The following is a 20916-nucleotide window of genomic DNA, read 5'->3' as shown; positions in this document are numbered from 1 at the left end:
AATTACATAATTTTCATTTTTGGGTGAGCAATCACTTTAAAGGGGTGGTTCAGGATTTTGGACATCGGACCTCATTTCCAAGTTAGCCTGGGTGTTATTTATCAGTGGAGACAGTTTTCAACATTTTTCATCCAGTTGCATAGTTCGCCGGTGCTAGGCTAGTGCGAGTCAACGGTATCTGCTAGCCTGCCATTAAAAACAGTTTTACCCACTCCACAGTACACCAAAAGCAAATAAATTATAACGCCAGACTACCGATGTAAATGTCTGTTGAGAGAATAATGTTAGAAATCTAACTACCCTTTCATCGCATTGCAATAGTTAAACTTTGTTCCCTGTATTTATTAGGACAGTCTACAGCAGCGGCGGAGTGATGTTAAGTTACCTAGGCAACCGAGAGAGCCGGTCCACATGACAATCACGCAAGTGTATTTACCTGCCGCTGACACTCATATTATATTTAATGAAGAAATCAACAAGACATAGGACTATGGTCACGTTTGAAAGTCATGCCAATGTTTCGGACTTTGGAGACGATGAAGACGAGGAACGTGTGTTATTCAGCAAAAATGAGCCGGAATACACAGACGAAGAACTAATCGAGATGGATGCTAAAAGGGCAGAAAGAGAAATAATGTCTGTAGAGACAACAGCAGCTGGAGATGCTGTAGAGAACCGGGACAGAACATCAGGAGTTCAAGGTTACTACTAGCTAGCTAGACGTCCCGACTGTAGTGCGCTTCTGTTCTGTGTTTACTTTTAGGCGCAGTACTACTAACCGGAGCAAAGTAAAATTCCGCCACAGCTGAGAAACTAGTTCCTGTAAATGTAATGCGATCATGCAAGAGTAGTTTGATTTCTAACATTATTCTCTCAACAGACATTTACATCGGTAGTCTGGCGTTATAATTTATTTGCTTTTGGTGTACTGTGGAGTGGGTAACACTGTTTTTAATGGCAGGCTAACAGATACCGTTGACTCGCGCTAGCCTAGCACCGGCGAACTATGCAACTGCAAGGACTGGATGAAAAATGTTGAAAACTGTCTCCACTGATAAATAACACCCAGGCTAACTTGGAAATGAGGTCCGATGTCCAAAATCCTGAACCACCCCTTTAACAGCTATTTTAACCGACAATATAGAACCTCTCTGACAATATCAAACACTAATTTACAAAGACTGTCCGAAGACTGTGTTCAGATACATGCATATATTCATAAATAGACACGCAGATATGTCAAACATTCTTGAGGTTTTAAAGGAACACTCCACCGTTTTTTCATATTAAACTCTGTTATTCCCTTAACTAAGACGAGTTGATACATACCTCTCTCGTCTCAGTGCGTGCACTCAATCGCTCTGGTGCGTGGCGACACTTTGATAGCACTTAGCTTAGCCCAGTTCATTCATTAGGGTCCAAACAGAGATGAAGTTAGAAGCGACCAAACACCTCCACGTTTTCCCTATTTAAATACAGTTACATGAGTAGTTACACGACCAAGTATGGTGACACAAAATAAAACGTGCCGCTTTTCTAAGCGGGTAAAAAGGATAACTATAATGTATAGGGGAATAGCACTTGGGAGCACTTCGACTCAGCGCAGTAAAAAGTCACTCCTGAAAAATCCTCTCCCTCTCACTTCTGTCATTAGAACCAACGTGACTTTTTACTGCGCTGAGTCGAAGTGCTCCCAAGTGCTATTCCGCCATACATTATAGTTATCCTTTTTACCCGCTTAGAAAAGCGCCACATTTTATTTTGTGTCACCATACTTGGTCGTGTAACTACTCGTGTAACTGTATTTAAATAGGGAAAACGTGGAGGTGTTTGGTCGCTTCTAACTTCATCTCTGTTTGGACCCTAATGAATGAACTGGGCTAAGCTAAGTGCTATCAAAGTGTCGCCGCGCACCAGAGCGATTGAGTGCACGCACTGAGACGAGAGAGGTATGTATCAACTCGTCTTAGTTAAGGGAATAACACAGATTAATATGAAAAAACGGTGGAGTGTTCCTTTAAATAATAATCAATATATTGGATTACTCTAAATCTAACCTATTGCTTATAATTTTGTCGTAGTTCACAAATTGCTTGTATTAGCCTCTTAAATATGTAACTAAGATGGTTTATTGCCACAGATGTATTCTGGTGGCCTTCTCATTCAATTTAGTACCTCAAATGGCGTTTTGCTAAATGTCTGGATTGGATTCACAAATACCTTCACAATTTTTCATGATTTTCAGTAGGGATGTGCAAGACTTGTCGACTAAACGATGATGCTGCCAAGTCGACATTGGAAATACTAGTAGTATACATTAAATCTTTTTTTTGCACATTTATGTTTTGCTTTATGTTGTTACAAAGCCCATGTTCAAAGTACTGTCATATTAATGTTACATTTTAAAATGATACATTATTTATTGCATATCTGGAGTGGGGGGAAAATCAGTAATGTCCACTCGGAAGACGAGAAATGTGAAGGAGTATTTTGGCATAACAATTAGGCTCGCTTATTGGATTGTTATACTACCGGTTATGAGGGAAAATAGCCTACTGAAATACACTGCCCCGGCCAAAAAATAGTCGCTGACTGGATTTGAATAGGCAAATAATTTATATAGTCTATGACTGGATCCTTATTGCTGTGATCTTAAATTCAGACCTTAAATTCATTGAAAGTCTTTGGGTTGTGCTAGAGTAGACTTTATAGAGTGCTAGACTCTTGCATTGTCGATACAAGATCTTGACCAAAAATTGGTGCACATCTTGATGTAAATTAATGTTGTCATCCCAAAGACTTTCAATGAATTTAAGGTCTGGACTCAAAGGTGCCAATTCATTCGTGAAAATAATTCTTCACGCTCCTCCCAACTACTCTTTCACAATTTGAGCCTGGTGAATCTTGACATTGTCATCCTGGAATATGGCCATGATGTGTCTTCCTACATGGTTGTTTAAGAAATGAAAAGCTACACTCTGCATCAATTAGGGTTAAAAGACCTGTTGCCAAACATATAACATGGTAGAAACATAATCTCTGCAATAATGATCCGGTCATAAACTCTTAAGCTTTTGCCTATTTAAATCCAAGGAGTGACTTTTTCCCCTGGGCAGTGTATTTTATACCGGTTTAAAGGAAACCCATTTTGAATTAAACTTTACAATAACAAATAGAACACCCTTAAATAATGTATAGATGCAGGTCAAGCTTTTCTTGCAGTTTTGCCACCGGTCATGTGTCCAGGTACTTTTCACACAAGACATGTTAAAACTTGGACACGGAAGCGGTGGTAACGAACAGCAAATCCTTGACATACTGATTTACTTATGCTGGCTAACTTTTAGAGACAGGGTCGTAATGGGCATGCTGAAAGGTAACAATGCTACAACAGAAACTAACCCCTAAACTTACCCCACACCCTAACAGCTTAAGCAACCAATTGAAAAGACCTTTCGGCACGCCCATTACTCCAACCTGCATATACCCACACTTGAACTTTTAATTAAGGAATTTTCTTTATGATATGCTATTGAGATGGTACTTACTGGTCCCTGCACTGCTTATTGATTCGGTTGATTTTAATGCATGTATATTTAATCATTTTAATTAAAACTAAGGAGTTGCACATTACGGGTTTGTTCACCCAGAAATTAAAGTTCTGTCATAATTTACACACCCTCATATCGTTACAAACCTTTCATTTATCTTCGAAGCACAAAATGAAGAAATTTTAATTAAACCTAAGAGATTTCTGTCACTCCATTGAAAGTCCATTACACCAAAACTTTGACGCTCAACCAACAAACAAAGAGTTCATCAAGTGGTATAGCAAACAGAAGCTCAAACGTGCTTGCTTGAGGCATAAGAACCAACAAGATTTATTCTCATGAATCAAACAAGTTCGGTTGAGCTTCGGTTTACCATGTTTGATGTGCTCTATTGTATGTGCATTGTTCAATGTTTATGTGAATAAAAGCCTACATTAAATCTGTTCATTGCATAATGCAATCATGTCTCTTCAGAAGACTTCTATGTCATATGGATTGCTTTTCCAATCTCTTTAGGACCTTTTGAATTGTTGGTGGAATAAACTTTCAATGGAGGGATATAAATCATTCAGTTTTCATTAAATGTCGTTTCGAAGATTAACAAAAGTCAAATAGGTTTGGAATAACATGAGTGGGTAATTGATGACAATTTAAATTTTTGGGCAAACAATTCCTTTAACTTTAAGCAATTTTCTTACATAAAAAGTCAAATAGGTTTATATACACATTAGACCTGCCAGGACTGCCATTTCATATTTCCTGGTCATTTCAATGTTCAGTACAGTGTGAATAACTGTATCACTTTGGCAAATTACAATTTCACTTTGGTGAATTAAAGTTTTATTTCAGTAATGAAACAGAAGCATTCATTTTGTTTCTTCATTCCTGATATGCTTTGCTACTCTCTATTTCAACTTCATAAATGCTCTTCCATAGCCCTACCACATATCTTCCTGAGCATCAGACCATGCTTACTCTGGACGTGACTAAGGGACTGATTAGACCTGTCCTATATACGTCCTATGGTTAGTCTATAAAAAAAAGAGGAAATAAATAAACATCAACTGCATTGATTTAAGGGCACAATTAAGCAAAGCATGCAGGTCAAAAACAAAAACTAGATCTAAAAAAAACAACAAAAAACTTTGTCTTTTGAAAGTTCTAGGTACAAAATGTCCTATCAGTAAAACCAATCACCGCATGAAATACCTCAACAGTTTGCCAGTGTGTTGATACTGAAGGGAGCGATAGTGAGAACACTCCTAATGCCACAACAGTGTAGTTTCGTTGAGGGAACTTGGAGTGAGTCAGCAGTGTCTATTTGGAATGCTCTCCCCCTTTTCTAGGATTACTTGAAAAAGTCAAGTCATTTCGAATTCAATAGCTGCAAAACATTGAGATGTGTAGATGTTCTCTAGAATTTTGCCGTAACAGTTAACAAAATGCAATCTCCATTTCTTTTGTCATCATGCCACTTTCATAAGGACAAAGGTGACAGATGATTCATAAAAGAACATGTTTTATTATAAGGTAATCATATCATAGGTTAAATTCTGCAGGCGACATTGTAAATACAAACAGTTTCTCTCTATGAACAAACTCTCAGAATAATAGATGCAGACAGGTTAAAACAAAATAGTAATGCTATTAATACTATTAAGGTCTAGTAATGCAAACCCTCTGATATTTAAGCCTGTGCTTTACCCTGCTCTCCTTTACTATTATAGTACCTGAACCACACTTTCTCCTGTCAGACTTTTGGATCGAGGGCTTTGGGAAAAAAAAAAAAGAAAAAAAAAATCAACAACACACTAGTAATGGCAGAAGGACATCTACTGTATGTTTTAAAATGGTTTAGGACTAACCAGAGGTGTTGTTTTTCCCTTTAGAGAAGGGACAGGAAGTGATAAAGAGAAATTGTGCATGTTCCAATCAGACTTGTGCCATCCGCAAATCAGATTTACATATTTAAGCCTCAATATAGTGTGCCTTAAAAAGAATAAGTTAAATTTACATGGAGTTATATTTATAAGGATATTAGGCCAAACTCTGTAATTTCAACTGGACATTTTATCTGAAATACCTCCTTTGCACAATTTAAATAAAACAAGGCAATAAAGAAAGATAATTGTCCAAATGTACACTAGAAGCCTTGGACGTCACTGGTAAAGAACATAAGAAGCTGAACAAAGAGAATTTAAACCAACATGAGAACCATGAGGCTTTAAAAGAGAAGGGAGTGCAAACCTTTCTGTATCACAGAAAGGGAGAAAAGAAAGAAAGAAAGAAATTGTGACAAAGCACTTTTTTCCCCCAAAGGACTTGGCCTTCTGAACTTATAGACATGTTTGATAAAGACAGAATTATTGAAGACATCTGAGTGAAGAAAGAAACAAGATTTCAATGACGAGACGGGAGATGTATGAAATGTGTCAATCCATCAAACATAGTTCAAGTGTGGATGTCTTTTCAGCAAGCCATGAACAACTGGAGACGTCCAATAGAAAAAGAAAAACATATTTAGATGAGAATACACATTTGTGCAGTTGATAATTGTGAATCTGATTCCAGTGCATTTAAGATTCAAGCAGAATTTGGAGGGAATCCATTCTCACTCTCTTTGAAAAAAAGAAAAAAAAAAATTCGGAATTTTTTCAGAGGACATTAAGCAATTATTTTGTTGCTGTTGTTTTTTTTTTTTTTTTTTTTATTTAAATCTGCTGGGATCTGGTGGAACAGGTCCAGCAGTAAGGCAATAAATGAGTGTTTGTTTCTTCTAAGCTCCTTTGTCTTCTCTTCGCCATTTATGTTGTTGTTTAGGGTTCAGTTTCAGTCCAAGAGTCAAGGAATATCAGACAATTTGATCAGAATGAAATGGTGCTCTTTAGCCAGCTTTTAAGGTAAGAATATGGTGGTCTGTTCAAGTGTCCAGAATATTTACTCTGGTGGCCGACATGTTTTCTCCAGAAAAGTAAAGCATCATCTGTATTCGGGTCTCAAGAAATCAATTCAAATAAAAGCTAGAAATAGATTGTGAGGAATCAGATAAAACATCCAGTTTTGCATTTTTTTTTAGGTCATGTAGATTTAGAAAAAAAAAAAAAATCATATTACTCTGTCTGTACTAAGAATAACTCCAAGTTTCCAGATATTACACTGATAATATGGTGAACAGGACAATTCTGACGTTTGTGTCCTATGTGTTTGAACTTACAAATCTAATGAAAATTATGTAAACGATTTCAGAATAGACAATAAAATGCAAGTGAGTGTTAAGACAAGACCTCCCTATTGATGAGAAGGAGCAAACTAACTCAACTTAAAACTAGTTAGTTGAAGTTTCCAGATTTAGCAATCTCAAAAAAAGTAGCTTTAATTTTGTTAAAAAAAAATAAGAGAGGGAGAATTATATTTTGTCTAGGATTCAATGTAAATGTTTAAATAGATTTTTTTTAAATAAAAACCCAAAACCCTCGTTCCTTTCAATCTCCTACCTAGGCCTATATATTATAAAACCCTTTTATTTAAAACCTTCCCTTCTGCTTTGAATTGGGTAAATCTGACACACTATAGCTGTCATCAGAATTAATGTTGCCTGGGGCTTCAGTGCCACTACCACTGCAAGACTTTTGAAACATTGCTTATACTGCCATAATAAAAATCCTATTTGTGTGGCTGCTAAATGCACATTTCATCATTATCTCAAAAGCATTTCCAATAGGGCAATAAACATGCACTAATATAAATTGAACACTTAAAAAACAACCCCTAGTTCCAAGATGTTTCTCCTCAGTTTTTTTGAATGCCACGTACTCGGGGAAAGTAAGGGATATTCCACGGCTAGCTATGAATTAAATGATTCTAATGCACGACGTCGAGGCAAAGAACCACCCGACGTGAATCGAAGTGCATTCAAATTGTTTAATGCACAGCTAGCTGTGGATTATCCTGCTTATACCATGGTCATTTGCCAGCATAATATGTTATTGATGTTTGCAGTACAATATTTGACCAAAAGGGTAAAAATTACGGCTATTTTTATCAGTTATGGCTCGTTAGATCTAGCCCTCTGACCGCTTTGAATCAAACACAGAGATAACATTTATTTGTATGAATGAATGAATGAATGATTGAATTGTAGCACTTATTTGAATTAATTATCGAGCAAGAGAGAGAGCGAGAGAGAAAGCGAGAGGGGGAGAGAGAGATGCATGTGTGAATTACCTGCATCTGTGCAGCGTCTCTCTCTCTATTAAAAACAAAGTTGTGAGTTTAATTACTTAAAAACCAGAGATGTCACCCCTGTTGCTGAGAAATATAATGTAGCGATTCAGTAGTGAAATCATTTCACCAAAAGTCGCGGGGTAGCGTTGATAAGTTTCTGTGTGCAGCGCGATCTCTGCTCTCTGTGTGCGTTTGTGCGAGTGACGTATGTGTGAGTTTGCTTCAATGAAAACAGCGCATTAATATAAAACAGTTATTAAACTGATTTGGAACAGCCTGTGCATTAAACAGTTTTATTGCACACCTTTCAGCCAATCAAAATCGAGTATTCAGACAGACGATGGTATAAAGCAATATAACCTTAAGTAATCAGACTACTTCTAAAACTGATTTGTTTAAAAAAAATAAAAGGTTATCAATTAAAATATACCAAGGTCTAATTTAGATAGTAGGTATGGTACCACTGGGCAGGATATAAACAGATTAATCAAGACTTTTGATGCAATTATGTCTCTCTCTGGTGCCTGTTTGTCTTCCTAGACAACGGTCTGTGAGGTCTCTCTTTTTCCTTAAACTATTCAATCTAAAGAAAAAAGTTAAAAGCTTCTTATAATTAAAAGATTCTCTGTTATGAATCACAAACAGATTTGCCATGTCAATTTAGAATGAAAATATCGGATTTAGAATCATTTTAAATGCAATATCATATTTAGAATAATTTCAATTGACAAAATGCTACCCCTGAATTGAAGAATGTTTGAAGTGGTTTTACACTGCATTGTTTTTCAATATTTCCTATTGACTGGAAGTGAATTAAATGCTGCGAAGTCCACAATTTAGCCAAACAGTTGCTATATTTTAAAACAAATTCTAGTGTACTGCTAATTTAAATAAATGTACCATGTGACAATAACAGAATGCAGCCTTCTAGTCATTTCTATACTGTACATTTTTAACAAATGTAATTGATTTCTTTTTTTTTTCTTTCAATGTAGCAACTATCTTAGTTTTATTGCAAAACCTTACTATAAGATTCAATTTGTTAACATCAGTTAATTCATTAGGTATCCTGAACTAACAATGAACAATATGAGAATAGCATTGATTAATTTATGTAAATGGTAATCAATAAACTATACTATAATATACTTTCAGCTTTTCAAGTTGTATATATTAATGCACAATGTGAAGGCAAAGAACTGCCCGACACAAAGCAGAGTTTCAGATCGTTTCATGCACAGCTAGCCGAGGATTATCCCGCTTATACCATGGCCTTTTGCCAGCATTGACGACTCGTAATTAATGTTTTCAGTGCAATATTTTACTGGAAGGATAAAAATTACATTCTTTTCAGCAGTTATGGCTCGTTAGATCTAGCATTGACCGCTTTGAATCAGTAGTGCGGTAACATTACATTTATTTGAATGGATGAATTATAGCACTTATTTGAATTCATTATCTAGACAGAAAGAGAGAGAGAAATAGGGGATGTGTGTGTGTGTGAATTACCTGCATCTGTGCAGCGTCTCTCTCTCTCTCTATTAACGGCAAAGCTGTGAGTTTAATTACTTCAAAACCTGTTACCCCCACTGCTGAGAAATATAATGTAGCCATTCAGTAATGAAGCTATTTTATTAATAAAAGTCGCGGGGCAGCGTTCATCAGTTTCTGTGCTCCTGAACGTTTCTGTGTGCAGCGTGATCTGTGTGTGTGAGTGCGCTTTATTAAAAAACAGAACATTAATATAGATCGCTGAATAAACTGACTTGGAACTACCTGTACATTAAAAGGTTTTATTGCACACATTCCAGCCAATCAGAATCGAGTATTCAGACAGACCATGGTATAAACATGAATTAACAATAGTACATTTACAAATTATCCTTAACATAGATTAATAAATTAATTATTTTAGTTCATGATACAAAATGCAACTGTTAACAAATTAAAGGTAATAGTAAAGTGTCACCAGTTTTAATTAAATGGCATAGACTATTGTTATAAATGATATTAATGTATGTTAACACTTTGCTGACCACAACCATATGGCATTCAAAAGAGGAGCACAACATCTGCAGGTCGAATTAGCTGTTGTAGTGCTTTCAGCAGACTTGTGTTCTTTAGACCAAACGCCTGCAAGAAACACTACTAAGATGACCGCTGTTCCACAAAACACATCATACTTTGTTTTACACATTAGGACTTTGTTGAGTCAACTAACACATATATTACGAACCACTCAAGCACAATAGATTTTAGACTATTTTGCAATTTCATGATCTGGTAGTGTCAAATGACAATGAACAGATTTTAAATTTCAAGCATTCCCTTTTAAATTATACAAATTGAGCCAAACTGTATTAAAATGTTTCAGTCAGTAATAGAAAGGTTGTTTTGAAGTATAGATGTGCTTCTGTGGAAGAACAGATCATTTCCAGTTATTCATTATGTCCACTATCATCACTAAAGTATGCCTTACATTCCCAAGTGGCATTTTTCATTGTCAAGAGATATGAAATGGCGAGAGTCTGTTAAGATTCAACCGTTGCATTTCTCCAGAATGAGCAACAAGGACACTCCTGCACCACTGAATGTGTGCGATGCAGTTTATTCAAGTGACAGTTCTTAATATACAGGAGGTTATACTTCCAAAACCATCTTAGTACGAGAGCCTTGTTGCAAAACTCTGGAGATCTGTAGACAAACATTCAAGATCATGAATGAGCTTCCATCAGAATCCCTCTGCAAAGTCAACTGCACGTTTTATAACAAATGCTGTATGAGCAGGGCAAACTACAGCCATATACTAACATGAATCTAAATGCTGAACAAAGTGTTGGTTAAGAGAATGTGAAGCAGATCTACACATGCCTATGGCATATGACTGTCAGTGGTGTCCAATACTGCTCCTTGACTGTTCTGCTTAGTTTAGCTCCAACCCTAATAAAACACACCAGAACCAGCATATCAAGGATATCAGGATAACTAGAAACTTTCAAACACGTGTGTTGCAGAAGGTTGGAAATAAACTCTTCAGGATTGGATGATGAACACTATCGGCATAGATTTGTAGCTACCATTTCTTTAGTTTTTCTGTTTAAAAGAAGTTGTTATTTTCACATGTGTGTTCTAACATTATTTTGGTACAATTTCTAATTTATTTTCTTTTAAAACAGAATACAGTGTTTTCTCTAAAAGGGGATAGTTCACCCAAAAATAAATTCTGTCATCATTTATTCACCCTCAAATTGTTCCAAACCATTATGAGTTTCTTTCTTCTGTTGAACACAAGAGAAGATATTTTGAAGAATGTCGGTAACCAAACAGTTGATGGGCCACATTGACTTCCATAGTATGTTTTTTTCAATACTACTCCAACCGTTTGGTTACCAACATTCTTAAAAATATCTTCTCTTGTGTTCAGCAGAACAGGTTTGGAATAACATAAGGGTGAGTAAATGATGCCAATTTTCATTTTTGGGTAAACTATCCCTTTTTAGAGCTATAAAAAGACTGTCTTCTATTTGAAAAGAAAATATTTCATTATTTTAAATAACGATACAGATATAGTTCAAAAAGTGAAAGTAAAAGTAATAGTCCACACCACAACTATAACGATAACAGATTAGAGAGAAAAAAAAAAATTATCGTTCTAATCACTTTCAGAACAATTTTCCAGCTGATGAATGATAAAACATTGACAGCCAATCAGAATCCATCCTGTTTTAAAGAGATCGAGCATTTTAATTAGCAGACAACAAAACTGCAGCGCGTGCTTATAGTAAACAGGATGTTATCGTACGTTGGTGTGGACGTTAATATAGTTATCGTTATAGGTGTGAACGGGCCTTTAGAATTCTAGGAAAAACTAAGAAAATATCAAATGCAATAAAATGCATTTATTAGCCAAATAATGACAGTGCAGAGACATTGTGACTGGAGCTCAATTCATCCTTGATACTATAGGGGCTCTCACACTTCATTTCAACTCATCTCCCAACAAGGAAAAAAAAAAATCCTTCTCAACAAAGGACAATTTAAAATAGCAACAGTTGTTGTTCGCTTTTGAGCTATGAGGAAATGTGCAACCGTTTGCAACCTTGTAATGACAACACATTTAAAATCAAAAAGTGAAGGAAACAAAAAGGATATTACTGTACCTCAGCACTTCACAGGGGATTATAGAAGACATGATAGAGATCATCAAATTACTAAATTCAGAATACATTTCACATTTAGGCAAAATCAAGCCAATAACACCAAATCTGGTCAAATATTTCAGAAGAGCTCCATCAAAATACATTTCAAAATGGATTGAGTGTATTTAGGCCACTTTTCAAAATCACATTTTCAGCTTTAATGACAAAAAGAATACACATATTCAACATTGAATCTTGATATAGAGTCTAGACCAGGGGTGTCCAATCCTGTTCCTGGAGGTCCACCTGCAGAGTTCAGTTCCAACACACCCGTCTTGCGCCTGAATATTTTAATTAGCTGCTTCAGTTGTGTTTGATCAGGGATGGAGCTGAACTTTGCAGGAAGATCTCCAGGAGCAGGATTGGGCAACCCTGGTCTAGCACAATGGACAAAAGCTGTCCTATACTGTGTATAGTGATACATAACAGTAGGGTTCAATTTGTCATGAACTAACAAGAACAGCATGTATTAATCTTGGATAAATGTTAATACATTTTTGTATTACCCATAATGTATTATGAACAACCATCAATAAACAAAAATAGATTTATAAATTAACTAATTAAATGCTGTAAAAATTGTTAGTTCATGGTATCTAATTCATTAAAGGGTTAGTTCACCCAAAACTTTTGTCAATTCTGTGAATAATCACTCATTCTCATGTCGTTCCAAACCCGTAAGACTTTCATTAATTTTCAGAACACAAATGAATATCTTTTTAATAAAATCTGAGAGGTTTCTATTCCTCCATTGACAGCCTAAGCAACTACTAATTACTACTAATTAAAGTAATCCATGTGACTCCAGTGGTTTAACCTCAATTTTACGAAGCGATGCGAGTGCTTTGTTTGTGCAAAAAGACACTTTACCAACACGCATTCACAAGAGCACCACGACGCATTCATGTTGTGTTGACACGAGAGCAGACGTTGTTGCGTTGAACGTGCGTCGGAGATTAATAGTTTGTAAATAAAGTGGCAAATTATGTTTTTTTTGCGCAAACAAAGCACTTACATCGCTTCATAAAATTGAGGTTAAACCACTGGAGTCACATGGATTACTTTAATGATGTCTTTAATACATTTCTGGGGCTTGTAAGTGGTAGTTGTGTAGGGTGTCAATGGACAGAGAGCTCTCAATTTCATTAAACATTTTTATTTGTGTTCAGAAGATGAATGAAAGTCTTACACGTTTGGAACGACATGAGGGTGAGTAATTAATGACAGAATTTTCATTTTTGGGTGAACTATCCCTTTAAAGGTCAACACATTAACTTCAATGAAAAAAATCTAAACACTTGTCATCCAAAAACACTTTTTTTAATAGTACCAATATACCAACATGTATTGTCCAAGAATGTACCATTTTTCATAAACTTAATTAATTTCCTTCACATATTAAAAAGCTTTCAAATCATTATAAAATATAAAATAATCAGCAGAAAAATCTGACTAACAGATCTGACTGGATTACAATGTTGTTCAATATTTCTGTCTTTTAATATTGGTTGCAACGCCGCATGACATTTTTAGGTACAAATTGTAACAGCCTCACTTCCATGGTGTAAATCTTTAACAGTTAACAGCATAATAAAGAGAATATAAACATAGTTCAAATTCTTTTATTTATAACTCATGCATGCAAGTTTTAAAATCAAGTGAAAATGTGAGATTGAAAACCAGTAAGTTTTCTACCACTCAGGACAATGGGGCTCATTTGCCTTTACAGAAAAGGGTTAAGAAAATCTTAATTCAAGATGGTCTCACTATAATTCACTAGTGTCTTGAGCCCGTGTTGTCATGCAGCAGAAGAAAAGACGTGTAGAGCCTTACATTCAAGATAATCCACATTTCAGTTTTGATGGAGCCCTTCTTAAATGAGGCACCAGTGGGGCATTTGAATGGATGCAAGGGACAGAGAGAGAGAGATACACAGTTACTCTGCGCAGCAGTTAGAGATGACTTACTCTGCCTTGGCTCCCTGGACCAGGAGGGTGGTAATGCAGTCAATGCTGCCTGCACGGGCCGCTTTGTGGAGGGGGGTTTCACCAACATAGTCCTACAAAAGAGACAGAGACACGAGAGAGAGACAGAGACACGAGAGAGAGAGAGAGACAGAGACACGAGAGAGAGAGAGAGAGAGAGAGAGAGAGAGAGAGAGAGAGAGAGAGAGAGAGAGAGAGAGAGAGAGAGAGAGAGAGAGAGAGAGAGAGAGAGAGAAAAAGAGAGAAAAATCTAAAGCACCAGCTGGGATCATTTGTCACACAAATGATTTTAATTGTTTTGCAACTGCAATATCTTTCTATTTCAAATTCTTCACTTTTTAAATCCTCTTCTGCATGTCTGATAACCAAAACAGTAAAAATAACCAGTAATAGCAAAACTTACATTATGTGTACCTTAAAATAAAGTGAGAGCAGAATGTCACAGTTGTAATGTCAGCGCACAGCAGAAACTCCATATAGAAATGCTAAGAAATCAGCCTTTTGTATTTGCTTAAAATGTGGGACAATGTGTTTGAAATTTAAAGCGAACCATGATTGTGTTTCTCAAAATAATCTAGATTAAATCAACTCAACTAATTGCAATAATAATCAGAATAATCGTGACAGGCTGAGCTGATCTATTAGATAAAGCAAATTTCTGCAATGTGTTATTTTAGCATTATTTATTATCACCATTATAGCGTTTATTAATAAAAGGAGCTAATTCACTTTAATTTGAGTTAGTTTTAGTAATTTAGTAAACATTTTTTGTTTTGTTCTATTTAGCTTTTCAGTTTTAATAATTTTAGCACTTCAACTCTACTTCAAACTGTCTTCCTCTTAGCTAGTTGCTAAGGCAACATTTCTAATTTTTGGCTATGTTTTATTTATTTTTTAATCTAATATTTGTATGTAATTTTTCTTCAGCTTTATGTCAATTTTGGTTACACTTTATTGTAAAGTGATGTAGATACATTGTACTTAATGAAGTACTGCGTATTAATTTACAACATGTACTTACTATACAGTTAAGGTTAGGTTTAGGGTTAGTTACTTGTAATCATGCATAATTTACTGTTATTACTATAGTAAGAACATGTAGTAACATGTAACTATGCCACCTTAAAATAAGTGTGTAGACTACCCAGAGTGCTGAATATGGCAGCATTCACAATCTTGCTGGAAGTGAAAGTGCAATCTCTCCGTCACAACCCAGCATCATAATTTATTTAGAAGCTGGTGGATCATCCTGGCAGAGCAGCAAAGGCGCTCCCAGCAGGAGCAATACACTTTTCACTTTGACTGAAAGCTACAGTAAACACTTAAATGAGCGGCTGAGCTTCACCCAGCCCTTTCAGCAAAATCAGCGATTCACCGGAAAAGAATGTGTGCAAAATTCATTGAAGTATCAAACCGTGTGAGAGATCGGTCGATGGGAAGGGTCATGCCCTTAAATGAATAATGCTGAACTGTCTGAGCCACCAGGGATGTGAAACTAGCCTATATTTGGAGAACACATCACTGGTTATGTAACAATGGCCTAGTAATCTCATTTCTCTGCTGTAACACACCAATGAATGGTAGGGGTGGAGAATACATGAACAATCGGAAATGTGCTCATATGTCGATGGGGATTACCACATTCTGCACATATGGAAAGCATAATAGTGATGCAGTGCATGAGCACAGTCGTGAAGGGCCCAGGGCCTCAAAAAACTGAGTAAATCCAGGCTGATTGGGTCAAAAATAAGCACAAGTATATGCCATATTTCATAAACACCTCTACTTTCAAATGGGGAAACTGTAGGGGTTGATGGTATGACTACAATCTTAAATCAAGCTAGAACTTGATATCTTGTTAAATTTACAGCAGCAGAAATTCACCTTAAAAACTACAGTGACAATGTTTCAGGTTTTACAGGATGGCATATTGGTACCTTTATATTTTATAACCAGGGTCCGAAATTAACTTTTTGGCTCACCTGCCACGGGGACTGGTAGATGAAAAAATCCACCAGCCAAGCATATTTTTTACCGGCCAAAATAATAAACAGCCTTTTTTTGGTCACATATACATTCATTTCAGTACATTTAATTGAGATAATAAGGTATTATGTTGAATATAAATGTAAAAAATTGTCCAGAGCAAAATTTGAAATGTATAATAAAAAAAAATCTATATATTGATCAAAATGAGAGAAATATATGAAATATTACTATCATTGGGGTGAAATAAAAAAAAAAATTGTCAGTTTTGTTACCTGACTCATGTGGAAGGGAAGGCAGAACGTAGCCTACTCGGTTACTTGCGTAACCTCGGTTCCCTGAGAGATAAGGGAACGAGTATTGCGTTGCAAACGCTATGAGAAAACTCCTTTTCGTGAGAAAAAACGGCCATGGTGTGTAAAGCAGAAGCAGCCTGGCCAGCGGCGGAGTATGCACGATCCGCGAGTGCTGAAGACGTTCTGCACGGCTTAGATGGGTGTGCGGCCTTTGCTCTCCGCTTCTTCCAGTGGCGGGAGCTTCACATATCCTTTTTCCTCAGCGCCGTCAACAGATGAGAGCGCGTGCGCGCTGAATATTTCATATTTTGGTATGAACATTCACCCGCCAATGTGGCGGATAGCCTTTTGAGATTTACTCGCCAAACGGAAAATCGACCCGCATTTGGCGCTTGGCGGGTGTTAATTTCGGACCCTGTTTATAACTCATAACCAAATTATTTCATGAAGTGATATAATGTTTAGGCCCCTATATAAATAAAGCAAAATCGAAGAACGAACGTGAAAATTTCAAACAAAATCAGGCCAAAATGAAGTTCGTTTGGAGTTTGAACAAGCTTGCCAAAGCGAAATATCCAAAAAAGGTCGAGGTCAGGTCAGACGTCCGCCAGTATTAAACATGAAAAAAAAAACATACTTTTAATAATTTCTCATCACAACTTTTCAATTTCTACTATAAAGTGGCTCTACAGTATGTTCGTGTTTTTACTGGCGGACGTCTGACCTGACCTCGACCTTTTTTGAGAAAACAGCAGTTAAAAAGGCATTTGATCATATTTATTTATACACCTTTTTAACTGCTGTTTTCTCATAGCTGTCATTTAAGTTGCGCGTTTATTTTGTTGAGATGAAAGCGTACAGGACATATTTTCATATTTATCTAAATGCGCTCTCAGCAGTATGGATGGCTCTGGATGTTCGCCAACAGTAACATACCTTGCTCAGGCATTTCAAACTTCAAAAGTGAAAAATGAAAGAACTTCATCGTGAGTATATCTGGGCCTTTAATATACCAATCTACCAAACTTACGAACAACCAAAATGTGCTTTTTTACCTTAAATGTACTGTTAACCACCATGATAATAATGATAAAACATGGTCACAACTCTTATATAGACACAGGGTCATACACACAAACACAACACAAAACTAAAATAACGCAATAAACATTAAACAAATAACACTAAACACCCTAATGTACATTACTGATAACAAAAATGAGAAGAAATCAAATGTATGAAATAACATCATTCCAGTTTTTCACAGAAAATTATATGACAGTTCTTAGTTTTTACTATGACACTACAAACTAATTTTAATGTTATTTTATTGTAAAATTACAATTCAATGTTAGGCCATACAGTTTTTTTTGTCTTTTCTTCGATGTCTTACCTGTCTGTTTATATCAGCTCCAGCTTGCAGCAGCCAGAGCAAGCACTGAGGATGACCCCCGAAGGCAGCAATGTGAGCAGGCGTCTGGGCAAACCGAGAGGTCACCGAGTTCACACCACATCCCACCTGCACCAGACGCATTACACACTCCAGCTGGGTTATGGGAGAGGACAAAGGAAAAGTGCATTTAAATAGTGCTCAACTGATATTTTCAATAGCTGATGGTAATCGATACCGATAGAGCAGGATAGCAGATGTAATTCCGAAATTGAAAATACAATACATAAATGCATACTTAAAATACAATTTAATGATAACAAATGAGATGTAGACAAACTGCTGAAATTTCTGTAGACAATCTCTGTTTTTTTGTAAATGGATCCTTCACATTTCCGAGGTTCTCAGTAGTGGAAGTCGTCATAGTTGGGTAAACATAGTTGGGTATACTGGTGAACAGACACTACAACAAATATAATTTTTACATTCCCATTTGCTCCAATAGCAAAAGAAAAAATCCACAATGACATTTCTATGACTTTACAAAAGTGGAAACAGATATCTAGCTAGAGATTGATTACGTTGGTCAGAAGAGAAAAATGTCAAATTTGCCGTCACTCCCTTTAGGCCACATAAAATCTAAACAATCATCGTTTTGACCAGTCGAATGAGGAAAGACAGCTGTCCGTCACTGCATTCACTACTACAGGTAAGAAGATAGCGGAGAAGATAACTTATCTGATAAGAAACTTTGTTTAGCACACCGTTACTTGTGTCCCTGCAACATCTGTGTTGTTTTCTCTGCAGCCTCTCTGGCCTTCCGAGGAGCCAGCTTTCACCCGAGCATGAGGATATTCTAGTTTTTCTCAACATGAACATGTGAAACAATATAAAAACACGATAACCATATGCCAGTCTGTGAAATGGGTCCATTATTCTCCAGTAGGGTTAACAACACCTCTGTTAAACATCCAAATCAGACATAATAATTGGTCTTGCTTTAACGCACATGGCTAAGAAAACAACTGCATTTGACAAAGGAGCCATTTAGTACATTTGATAAATGGTTACTGTTGTGTTTTCAACATTCCCTGATCCTCGTTCCTGCAAGATCTCAAATTTCACCCTGACTCTTCCTGTTATTCATCTAATCAACAGTGCATTGCCTTAAAAACGATTCTACTCTAGACACTCCCATGCTTAGAAGACATTACACCCATCCAGATGAAGCAAACACAGAGAAAGTGGGAGTGGCACCAGAACAGAGAGGTTTATAGCTTCCTCATTCTCTCTTTTATAAGTCATAAATCAGATTTGGCATCACTTTAATTCAACTGGAATCTATATAAAACCCTTTTGATCAAGCTCATACACACTGACACTGCCTTGAAAGGTTGCGGTGCAAGTTCAAGCATGCATCCTGTGGAACTTTAAACTGTGCAGAAAATGTTTGCCCTTTTCAGTAACACATTTCTAAAAATAAGCCGATGAGTTGGTGTTTATATCAGCCTGCTGTCTCTCGTACTTCATCTGGTTGTGTAACTTTGAGACATCTGAGAACACAACACATCAAGCATCAGTTACATTAATAATGTAGCTCTTGAGAAAGTGAGGGGAACCTGAAGTTCAGCATCATTACCTGAGGAAAGACTACACCCACAGGTATCAATCGAAAAATACACTTGTATGAAGACTGACATGTTTGACCACGTGAATCAAAAACACTTATTCATAAGGGTTAATTGACCCAAAAATGTAAATTCTGTCATTATTTACCTCAAGTTGTTCTAAACCTGTATGAGTTTCTTCTGTTGAAGACAAAAAAAAAAAAAAGATATTTTGAAGAATGTTGTTAACCAGACAGTTGACAGTAACATTAGCCATTGACTTCCATTGTATTTTTTTCCTACTATGAATGTAAATGGGTACCGTCCACTGTCTGGTTCACAACATTATTTAAAACATCTTCTTTTGTGTTCAATAGAAGAAACTCATGCAGGTTTGGAACAACTTGGGTAAGTAATTTTTGGGGTGAACTATCCCTTTAAAGCAGTGGAACCGTATTACTTCCATCGTGTCCAAACGATAATTCACAGGCCGGTTATTCATATGGCAACGTAAATAAGAGTGTTATTTATTTGTCACAAGTCATAAAATGAATGAATAAATCAATGCAACTTTTGTTCGTGTGATATTTTATTTTATATGGAATGCGATAGAGTTACTGTCAGTAAAAACTGTTCATTAGCTGCATTTCTGGTGCGTTATATCTGCTATTTTTAATGTCATCATCAGTAACAACTGCATTTCTTCTCTACGTCTTCGAAATACGAAAAGGATCGGTAACGTTAACGGTTTTAACGGCAGCGTTAAAAACATTCGCCTTCGTGTCGTTCTTTCGTTCTTGCTCTTTTATATTCACTAATGGTTTATAATCACTTGACAAGCCTGTAAAAATCACGACACATTCGTAAAATGGAAAAACAAATGAAAAGGAAAGATCAAGCCAAACTGCCAGAGGCTCACGGCGGCACGCACTGAATGAATGCGCCTTTTCAAATAGGTCGTCAGCGGCGCGCGTCAGATCCAGCACGATAACATTTGCATGGATTAATGTCGGATGCGGTTTGAGTAGCATCGCGATTAACTTAACATATTTAACGGGAGTAACAAACACATTCGTGCACATTGTGGCTGGGTGATAATTTAACTGTGCATGACGATGCTGTACCTTGCCGAAGTGCGCAGCCCAGTGTAGAGGCGTCCACCCGTAGAAAGAGTCCTCCACCGAGAGCTGGTCTGCGCTGCACTGGAGGAGCGAGCACAGCGCGCCCACATCTCCATCTCTGCACGCCCGGTGAAGAGGGAAGCGAATACTCAGCACCTCCTCGCTAGAAAACCCAGACTCCAGTCCCACCGACATTACTGAACACTCGCTTTTACTAATGCGTGCAAACAGGAATTGTCTCAAAAATGGTGGACTGTACACGATGTCTGCTCTTATTAAGTGCACCGCCCAAACAAAGAGCTTGCAAGGGGGAGGCGACGCGAGACTAGACGCACAGCGTGCTCACATACACACATCACACACTGCGCGCTCGCTGAAGGAACGAAACTTCACATTGGGAATCGCTCAAAACCTAAAACGGATCATTTAAGATTCAGGACTGGAGCTATGCCCACTACAATATGACCGTGCACCAAAACCCGAAACGGATCACTTGAGACTCCGTACCGAGGCTTCGCGCATGCCCACTACAATATAAACCTTTCAGACGCGGACTG

General features: G+C 36.9%; 1 protein-coding gene across 2 annotated transcripts in view; it reads right to left on the bottom strand.

Moving 5' to 3' along the window:
- ankrd10b (ankyrin repeat domain 10b) overlaps window positions 1–20725 on the bottom strand; it is a 31952-nt gene extending 11227 nt beyond the window's left edge. For both annotated transcript variants that reach the window (XM_079881663.1, XM_079881664.1), the window contains exons 1-3: window positions 20363–20725; window positions 17635–17787; window positions 13942–14033 (exon numbers count right to left, since the gene is read on the bottom strand). In XM_079881663.1, coding sequence (XP_079737789.1) covers window positions 13942–14033; window positions 17635–17787; window positions 20363–20554 — 437 coding nt within the window. In that variant the 5' untranslated portion in view covers window positions 20555–20725. The remainder of the gene's footprint in view (window positions 1–13941; window positions 14034–17634; window positions 17788–20362) is intronic.
- Between the last annotated feature and the right edge of the window lie 191 nt (window positions 20726–20916).

The sequence above is a fragment of the Squalius cephalus genome, assembly GCF_949319135.1.
Source record: "Squalius cephalus genome assembly, chromosome: 9".
In the NCBI taxonomy this organism is placed as follows: Eukaryota; Metazoa; Chordata; class Actinopteri; order Cypriniformes; family Leuciscidae; genus Squalius; species Squalius cephalus.
The sequence above is the reverse complement of the archived record's forward strand: the minus strand, read 5'-3'. Positions and strand labels throughout refer to the sequence as shown.